We start from the raw sequence: 10,392 nt of genomic DNA, 5'->3' as shown, positions 1-10,392 counted from the left end.
GATGAGTTTATTGACAACGGAGAACAACCGTCAGCATATGGCTTATTTGCTCTGACAGAAATACACTGAGTTCTGGTTTTATAGCATAGAGGATCACACCCCCACATACACGTCAATACAGGTCAAAAATACATTATGTCCAGTCATTGTTTACAGACAAGGGTACATCTTGTACATCTCTAATAACTATGAACAGACATATAACTTCTCTTTTTGATAACACCTTCCTTTTAAGGTAATAACTTCAAGCTTCAGGGCCTCTAAGGGCTAATAATGGACCCTCGTCCTCAATCACTAAGTAGACAGAATTGCAGCAGGTCTCAAAGAAAAGCAGAAGACACTTGGGCCTTCGCTCAGGCCTGCTACTGGATTTATGTGTATTGTAAGCATGCATGCAATTAACCTGCTATGTTCTCATCTTCCCTCAACATGTATCACCTGGACACTCTCACCAGTGAAGCTTAAAACCCTCTTGGATAGAACATCAACTCTAAACAAGCACAGTTATGCATTGTGTATAGAATGAACTCAACCTGTGAATAGAATGAATGTGATGACAAACATATTCAATGCAATATGAACCCTGTAAACAGTATTACTGATAAAATAATACTGTAGAACATGTTATTAATGCATTTATCATAAGGCAGAGTATATGGCAGCAATAAAAGAATCTCTAAATCCCAACATGGACCATGCAGGGCCGTCACCACACGAATACATAATTATTACAAGAACACCACCATATTGTAGCATTCTACCCCAAAAGCCCCAAAAAGATCAATGTTCTTCTCAAGAATATTAAGGTATGCGCTTTGACCAGATGGAGAACCAGCAACTCTAAAGCAGGGATTATCTTTTCAGGTAACACCTAAATGTTTGAAACTTCCTGTTTCAGACTGTCTTTATGTTACCTGCTACAAAGAGACCGATAAAGGTTTAAGTAGCTCTGACCATCTCATTTTACAAAACCAGCTTGCAGGAGAACAGTGAGGCATTGAAATTCTGATTGGTGCAAATGTTCATATATGGAAATGTTTAGCTGGGCTACCCCGTTAACTTGAAAAAGTGTTAACAGTTGTCCTGTCGCTCAGCTCTGCAGTAAGTGACTGGATTGATATTTGGATTGTGAATATACAATGGGGCCTTTTTACAAGACTAAAAAAACCACAAAATTTAGACTGCACAGAAAATAATAGTGTTTAATAGATTTTTTAAAAATATATGTTTTATATTACTTTTTATTTTTCCAAAACAGATTTTAGGAAATTGTACATGCAAGTGAAACATATCTCGATTAGTAGTGTTTGTATAAATATGATACAAGTTTAAAAGGAGCTTTTGCCTGCTCCGATCTAAAAAAAAAAAAACTCCACACAGGAACAATAGCGAGCAGCCACTGTCACAGTAACCTGTTGGACAGCTCCTTGGGTATGATGTGGCTCTCTTTGAAGGTCTATCTGTAAACGCTGTAAGCCTTTTGAAAGGAGACTTGAGATGGAAATCCTGTTTTGTGTCGCAGATGCAACACGTTATCGTGAATGAATGAGGATTTCTAGATGAGCTACTGTAACAGCCATATTTGGCCACTGATTTCAGTCTTTCACTTGTGCTCTGTGATGATACAAATAAATGTTTTAAATACTCTCTGTGTGCTTGTTATTGAGACTATTATTGTGACTTGTGTGGGCAGGCTTTGAAGCCGTTCCAGCTGTTGTTCCTTCCCAAAACCAAAGCAGCATCACAAACACCCAAACAGAATTAATCCACCTCCGTCCTAAGGAGTTTGGCTGTTCCCCAGTCAGTATTAAAGAAAAATAAATCAGTGAGTAACAATGTTTGGGGGTTTTTTGCATTATAGTAAACATCTTATTTTGGATAGATAGCACATATGCCATGTGTTTTAATCCACAGAAGATAATTGATAATACCCATTTCCGGGCTGGCTGCTTCTTCGAAGGAGTCATACTTTATTGTATTTTTTTTTTCAAGTTGCCTTGTGCACTAGTTGTCTTTATGCATATAAGACAAGGCTCTGTCATGGTTTGGGGCCGTATTTCAGCCATTGTTGTCGGAGATTGATGGAATTATGAACACAGAAAAGGACCATCAAATTTTGCAAGATTATGTAGAAAGTATCTGACTAGCAACAGCTTCAACATGGCAATAATCCAAAACACACTGCGCAGATGCAGTAAACGCTTACCTGGTTAAAAAAGACACAATTGAACATTATCAGCCATGGATTGGCCTCCTCAGAGCCCAGAAGCAGTGTGGGATCATCTTGACAGAGAGCAGAACAAATGCAGGCAGCATCCAAAGAAGAGCTTTGAATCTCCTTCAAGACCCCTGGAGAACAATTCCTGAAGTTACTTAAAGAAAGTACAGGACAGCTTCCCTAAGACAGCCAGTTCAGGATAAGCTGATGAGTAAAGGTGGTCACACCAAATATTTATTTTCAAGCTCGTTAGAATTGTATAAACTATGTTTGTCCTCATATATTGTATTTTCATTGATGTTTGCATGCTTTTTTAACTACAGCACCTATTTTCCTAGAAAAATATAATGAAATAAGAAGGGCACCAGACTTTTGCACAGTACTGTAAATCTACATTAAGAACCAGTTATGTTACAGAAGTCAGACACACTTACCTCTCATTGGCCTATTAACAGATTTCTTTACATTAAGATAATACCAGATTTAGTTGGGTTTTTCCTTTTTCTTTTACTCCCAATGAGTTAATTCCATCTGCTGATTAGACCACGTGTAAATCTATTGCTATTTATGATCTCTCCACCACATGCATCCATTTGGTTTTGCATGGATAACACTGGCATTCCTTATTTTACAGGCCATGTGCTGTCTTAAGTTCTGGAATTTAATGTTATTTTCATAGCTTTGCTTGGCAGTAGAACACATAATCCTCCAAAATCCACATGAGCACTTTTATCTGTGCATACTTACCTGCTACGAGCATGTCATTATGAAATGAAGTCTTTACTGTTATTCAGGTTTAATTGGACATTAAAGATGCAGTTATACTCAGATTAAGACAATAATACTTGAGAGTCAGAGTTGGCACGAGGTGGATTAAGATCTGATTTTCACTAGTCAGCCTTGTTGAAGGATGTCAAGGGGGGCTGTTGATATGTCTACAGCAGTTTGAAGTTTTCAGGACATGTAGTGTTTTGTTCCATCTGAAGTTCATCATTTGAGGAATGGAGCAACATTTTTAAAGGAGCATAGAAGTCCAGTGTTTCCCTGATTATATTTGGGACCACTTCAGCACACACACTGCTCTTTACAAACAGCAGTGACTGTTCTGTTTGTAAAGAGTTTTGCAGTTCTCACAGCAGGTGCAAAGGCATGACCAACTACTTTCAGCAACTACATAGGTATTCAACAACAAAAGCATGTATGCAAATTAAACAGACAATTTGTCAAGAGTTGCTCTTAAAATATAATTTCAAAAACAACCAAAAAAAAGATCTGCAGGTAAGTAGTTGTGTGCATAAGGCAAGATTTCTCATAATATAGAATACAATATTTCAGCCACAGGAAAAACAGTAATGTTGCAGTTTGAAACTGACATGAGTGGCAAGCATGAGCCTGGCTCCTGGATGAAAAATCTTTAAATAGATGCATCTAAAAAAAACGTTTTGACAGCAGTAAATGCACTTCCACATACTGACATTTTGCTAGTGCCAGTGGTGTGAGGGATATAACCACTCTGTCAGCTTTACAGAAGATATTACCTCCAAAATAGCCCTGGATGATCTTACCCACCAGTTACAGTTAGTTGCACTTTTGAGTTTGAACTAAAATTAACATTACGGGTCTTATTACATACTTTAAGAGGTATAATAATATTATTTAATTTATGTATCTTATTAACCCAGTGAGAGGCCTACTTTAGAGATTGTGACATAAAGCATTGCTGGGTCTAGAAACAATCAAAACATGGTGCAAGTCATTATTTCTCTAAACCCAGTCTAGACAACTATTTATGCTTATAATGCAGTGTTACTGGGAACAGGATTCACTGTTAAACTTTATTCAATTTTTTGTAGTGTTTTATGTGGAATTATTTTATGCATTAACAATGAAAGGGGCTTTTTGAACAGTCTTCCTTGCGTTATAGGAGACACGCGGGAGGCTTCAACCTGCTTTTATTTTGAAAGTTACACGCCCAAGCGGAAGCTTTTTATTTTAAGGAGTTTAGTTTTACTCAGCTTCCGTTCTGCACTCTGCTGGGACCGCACCATCCGAACCAGGAAACCAGGCGGCAGGTGAACTTACTTGGAATTGAAGCGCAACTGTCACGCAGGTTGTCGGGGTATGGAGGAGAGCAGTGCCGTAGGAGGACCTGGTTCAGATGCAGGAGTGAAACGGGGGTACTTTTATTGATTAACTACAAGCCAAGAGCGGAAGTTGTTTGACCAAAACACCCGGAGCGGACCGGAGAGCGTTCATTTGTCGTGTGGCAACGTGGAGAGGACTGTCTCGGAGTTTGCATCCGTAATTCAAAGGCACTTTGGCGGATAGGTAAGACGGAAAGTTAAGGAACAGGCGAACTTGCTGACAATGGCTAGCTAAATAAGCTAGCTGGTAGAGACCTGCGTTTTCTGAATTTTGTTATGGTGCTCATATCAGGTGGAGATGGACTCAGGCTAAATTGCGCACCAGATTTTTTGCATAGGTATTAGCATTATGTCTTCCGGCTTTTGACTGTTTAACGCTGACTGAAATAACAGCGGTATTTTAGCTTTCTGTTAGCGAAACTCTGTAAACGGATCCTGCCAACTTACCAGAGTTCTAAATATACATAGAGACCTAAAGGTGCACCCATCTGCTGAAACGTGTTACCCCTGCAAAATCATGGGGCCACCGTCTTGCACTTGTCTGTGTATATATGTATAGAGAGAGAGAGGGAGAGATAGTGCGCACCACTATCTATATATCTAACTATCATAAGTACTGGCGCATTAAAGTGCACGCTGTAAAATTCAGTGGTTTGTGTTTGCACAGCCTGTGCTTGCACATTGTGAAGAGACAGACGTACTGCTGCTGTGCAGTTTGTTGAATATTGTTGTTGAGTGCATCACTTTAGAATATGCCAGTGGATATGTGCTTAAGTCTTTGCTTTTTTCCCTGTGTTTTTACTTATGGCATGGCTGTTTGTATTCATGCGTTAACTTTGTCTTTTTTTCCACAATAGTGATTTCCTGTTCCCTCCCTTTAGCTCCCCTGGCTCTTTGCCAGTAGGTTGTTGGTGCAAAACATTGTTGAGACAGCCCTCCCTCCCCCCTCTCTCTCTCTCACACACACACACACACACACACACACACACACACACAGAGTTGTGGGAGTATTTGGATAGTGAGCTCCTGTGATTGATAGTCAGGAGAAAACACAGCAAAGATTACATTCTTATGTAAACATTCACAACCAAGTATTTATTTATATATAAACTTTATTGGGTTAGTATGATAACATCGCAGTTAATAAACTGAAGGACCCATGATGTACCTTTTTTTTTTTTAAAATATGTAAACAGACCTAGATATGGGCAGGAGCTGGTAAACCATCTTGGTTATAAATGCTGCAGTATTGTGTGGTATTGCTCCCTGGGTTAAAAATATGAATGTCACAGATTGATTATTTATGAGCTACAATTGTCCACAGCATCACCAAATGTAAATTTTTGTATCTGATGCGTATCTCCTGTGACCACAAGGGAAGTTTTCTGTTTTCAAAATGAGTCACTTAAAAAAAACTGTTGTTCTTTTTTTAAATGTCCCACAGTACGCTGTTCACAAGGTTAACACTGTCTCCTGCTTCTCAATCAATCATAATTTGGTGATTAATTTGAGGAAGTGCTTTTAAAATAAAGTTCATGGTAATGTGATAGAATAGCAGTTAAGAGCTGTGACTATATTTAGAGCTAAGAATCACGCTGAAGTGGCTTCATTTTTTTGCATAAAAGTGGTACATGTCAAAGGGCTCTTGCAGGAGATTTAAATTAAAAAAAAAAAAGCCTTTTATGTTATTATTGTTTAAACATGCCACCTGTATTAATCTCGTATCTCTAACCTAATCTCTAATGGGATCTGAGACACCAGGTCATTGATGTGATCCTGTCTCTGCTTCATATCCACCAGGTGCCATGAGCAGTGAGCTGAATGTGCCTATGGGTTCTCCAGCCCCGGGGGTCGCAGAGCACGCCCCAGACAACAGCGGGATGGACTACAGGGACTGGGTGCGACGTAGTTACCTGGAGTTGGTCAGCTCCAACCACCACTCGGTGCAAGCACTGTCGTGGAGGAAACTCTATCTGAGCCGTGCCAAGCTGAAGGCCTCCAGCAGGACCTCTGCGCTGTTGTCTGGCTTTGCAATGGTTAGTCAGTTTAGTCTAATCTGAAAATTACCCACTAACCTGCAGGAAGGAAGTGGTTTTAAATGTCATGTTTGTCCTGTCAGTTTGCATTCTTAATGGGATGAGTGGTTTTTCTGACAATATAAATATATCGTTGAAGTCGATGAATTAAGTTTTTAACAGAGAACCACATCTTGTGTTCTGTTGTGATCAAATTTGGACAGCAATTTTCCCACAAAGTAACGGTTATATAGTTAACTTAGTTGCTGTTTTGTTATCTCCATAGTAAATTAATTCTTTTGCTCATCAAGAAGAAGCATTTGGAGCTGTTCTGGCAATGTTTGCTATTGTGGCTTCTCACAAGATAAGCCACAGCCTCTGTTGCTATGGAGAGTAAGGCAGTCAGAGCAAAACACATTGCCTTCGAAACAGAATCTGACACTGACCCAGAAACTGAAATTTTATAAACCGCATCATTTCCTGTGAGTGTATATAAATATAAACATATATATATATATATATATATATATATATATACACACACACATCCAGTGCCACCGAGTCTTTGCTGGGCCGATTTTGGCCCTCTTGCCTTATGCTTGACACCCCTGATCATTGGAGTTGGACATTTATTCATGCTGAGACCAACTCAAGCCTCCATTTGAGGAACTGCAGTTTGTTGGCTTTATTTTTCAGCCCTGGAAGCATGGTGGTTGTTATCTGACTTGAGCGTTAACATTCCAGAAAGTTTCTGAAGGCTTGGACTTGCCAAAAAACTGCTCTTTCTTAGTGACTTAAATACTTCTGAACACAGTTAAGGGGACCTCATACAGAAGGGTTAGAAAATGCCTGAAATTTTTGGCATAGTATAGTTTGCATTGTGTTGGTGTGCTTTGATGTACTTATGGATGTAGAGTAATTTGGATATTCATGTCTCTGTTTAAATGTCTCAGGTGGCCATGGTTGAGGTGCAGCTGGAAGTTCATTTCAGTTACCCTCGTCTGCTTCTCATTGCCTTCAGTGTGTGCACCACCATCCTGGTGGCAGTGCACCTCTTCGCTCTGCTGATCAGCACCTGCATTCTTCCCAACGTGGAAGCTGTCAGCAACATCCACAACCTCAACTCCGTCAGTGAGTCGCCTCACGAACGCATGCACTACTACATCGAGCTGGCCTGGGGCTTCTCCACGGCCTTGGGGATCCTGTTGTTTTTAGCAGAAGTGGTGCTCCTCTGCTGGATCAAGTTCTTGCCTGTAGAATCTGGCAAGATCAAAAAGCCGACTACCACATTGGCCACCCCTCTGGAAACCACCACTCCCTCGCAGCCGAACCCCGGCTGGCAGGCTGCGCTGGCCTCCACCATCATCATGGTCCCGGTGGGGGTGATTTTTGTGGTGTTCACCATTCACTTCTATCGCTCTCTGGTTCGCCACAAGACGGAGCGCCACCACCAGGAGATCGAAGAACTGCACAAGATTAAGGTGCAGCTGGACGGCCATGAGAGAGGACTCCAGAATGTCTGAAGACATGACGGCAGCTTTAATGACTTCACTTTGTCTCATATATTTATCAAACCCTCTCTCCCTTTTCTAAAATGTATTCTGGTCACTTTTAATACCTTGGACATGTCAGCAGTGAGCTTTAAAGTGTTGCAGCGCCGACAACCAATGTGTCCCAGACTGCTAATTTATTCTTATGGTGAACTTGTATTGTAGGATTTGTGCAGTGATTTTTTTTCTGTGCTTTCAATCTTTAATCTGTGCTGACGAAAGGTCAAGTTAAAAGGTTTACAGAAAAAAAGGGCTATTAAGTTCTGTGTGCCATTCTTGCTATATCTCTGTTTTCTTGTTAGGGTTGGGAGCTGGTGATGATTCCATTGTTGCAATGTTTGTTCAGTCTGAGAATGACTCTTTTTGGAATCTCTTAGTCCTCACTTAATGGCATAAAAGTAACCAATAATTCTCAAAAAATTGTTTTGATTAAGCTTTGTTTATCATGTTGCCTTAAGTAATTTGCCATAATGTAATGTGGCTTTTGTTTGATTATTGTGTTCTCTGAAAACTGGTCTCTATGCTCAGCTTTATTTAGGCATAACTGTGACAGAGAGAGCCATAGCGTGCAGTATTTGTCATGCAAAGTGTAACAATACTTTTAAATGTTCAGCTTTTCCTACTGTTGTTACTGAAAACATGTTTCTTTATGCATCTGTACCATCCCTCCCACACAGATGCCACACAGGGGTCATTATATTAGTCGTTGTGTACGTGATATTAGTCTAATAAGCCGAGCTAATCACAAAGATGCAAGAGATGCTCGTAATCCTGTGACGCGGTTATCAGATTGACCAAGGTTCTACTTCACTTGAAAATGACACGTTTAGGTGCCATCAGATTCAAGTTAAAGAGTGTGTGTCTGAAAGGGGACTGAGTCACAGCCCAGAGTGGAAATATTCTACTTTAGAGGGGGATTTCTAGAAGGTCTTTGATGTCAATCATGGAATTGGTCAGTTTACTTTTTTTTAATTAGTTGTACCAAGTTAAGGTTTAATATTTGTACAGTACTTATATCTGAACACCCATACAAGCCACATTCACCCACAAAGCACTTTCTGAGTAACATGTATGCACTGGAAGCTATTTCTTACCCAGTGCTACTTAGACACAGTCTGGAGGAGCTGGGAATCAAACCACCAACTTTCTAATCATTAGAGAACCTGCTCTACCTTCTGAGCCACAGCCATCCTGATACAGAAAGATGCAGCTTTTTGCACCTACATGCTTAACTCTATAATGAAAGGCAAACTGCCAACAAAATGCGAGTTGTGTGTTATTGTCAGATGGATTCTGTGAGAGACTCAAAGATTTGGATTTGTATAACAAAGTCAATACTTGATTTAGGTTTGATGAAATGCTACTGAACCCCAGACCTCATGCATTATGTGGTGGCCTTATTGCTCACCTTCAACGTGCCCCTCCAGTGGGCTATACAGCAAACTGCAAGCAGCTGTGCGGTGTCTCTGTTCTGACTGGAGGGGAATTGTTAAACTAAGTATCTATTGTTGGTATGTCTTAAACAAAAGCTGCATTCTAGTGTTTTTACAGCCAAAATCTCACTAATGCCTCAAACCTTTTTTTTTTTCCTTTTTACTCAAATAGCTTTTACTGTCTGTTAAGACCTTGGATCCTGTGTAAAAGATGTCAAACGTGTCTATTCTGTATATACTGATGATGCACAAATTGCTTAAATATGAATGTGTTACTGTCCAAATATAGTTCTGCCTTACAGAATTATTGCCTTTTATGAAACGCCGTTTTGCTAAAGGTCATAACACAAGCACATCTTTTGTTGGAAATGTGGTGAAGCTAAAATGTGAGTTGGGTGTCGTCCCAAACGTTTGGAGGAAGAGTCACGTATGAACAGTCACAAAGTGCATGTAACGAGCATGATATATGGTGTTTACAGTTTACAGGTTTTTTTTAAAGTTTTCAGTTAAGTGCGGGTTCCATGAACGGAAATCCGCACGGTGAATGACGATGTTTGAAAAAAGAAAAATGTTCAAAACAACATTCCAAATATGATGACTGACCAAAGTGTTGCTCAGTTATGTCTCATTTCTTTCTTTTCAGAACAGAAAAAAAGTGCACTTGTAGTTTAATTGTACAGTAAGTAAGTATCGGTTTCTTATCAAAGAATGTCCTCCATTGTGTTGTGTTTGTTGCTTCTTTAATGGATACTGCAGAGGACATGGAGACCTGTGCTGTAAGATGTAATTAACACCCTGAAGGCTACCAAAAATAAAAATAAAAAGTTCTCTGTGTCTTTTATGTTCACGTCCATTTTTAGGCACTGTGAAAAATAATGATTTATCTTCACTCTGTCTAATGAAATGAACTGACCTCGTGTGGCTTGTTACGACCCGGCTCAAAAGCCGCAACATAAAAAAGGAAACGAATAGCAGGGTGTAGGTGAGAAGAGGTTTTATCTTAAAATGGAATACCAGGTTGGCTAAAATGGC

General features: G+C 39.8%; 1 protein-coding gene across 1 annotated transcript; it reads left to right on the top strand.

Annotated features, from left to right (window-relative positions):
• The first annotated feature begins 4,209 nt into the window (after positions 1 to 4,209).
• orai2 (ORAI calcium release-activated calcium modulator 2) lies at positions 4,210 to 10,195 on the top strand. The gene is made up of 3 exons (XM_003453724.5): positions 4,210 to 4,546; positions 6,163 to 6,398; positions 7,331 to 10,195. The coding sequence occupies exons 2-3, from the start codon at positions 6,168 to 6,170 to the stop codon at positions 7,898 to 7,900; spliced, it is 801 nt and encodes a 266-aa protein (XP_003453772.1). The 5' UTR covers positions 4,210 to 4,546; positions 6,163 to 6,167; the 3' UTR covers positions 7,901 to 10,195.
• The last annotated feature ends 197 nt before the right edge of the window (positions 10,196 to 10,392 follow it).

The sequence above is a fragment of the Oreochromis niloticus genome, linkage group LG10 (assembly GCF_001858045.2).
Source record: "Oreochromis niloticus isolate F11D_XX linkage group LG10, O_niloticus_UMD_NMBU, whole genome shotgun sequence".
NCBI lineage: Eukaryota > Metazoa > Chordata > Actinopteri > Cichliformes > Cichlidae > Oreochromis > Oreochromis niloticus.
This window is presented reverse-complemented; position numbering and strand designations above follow the sequence as displayed.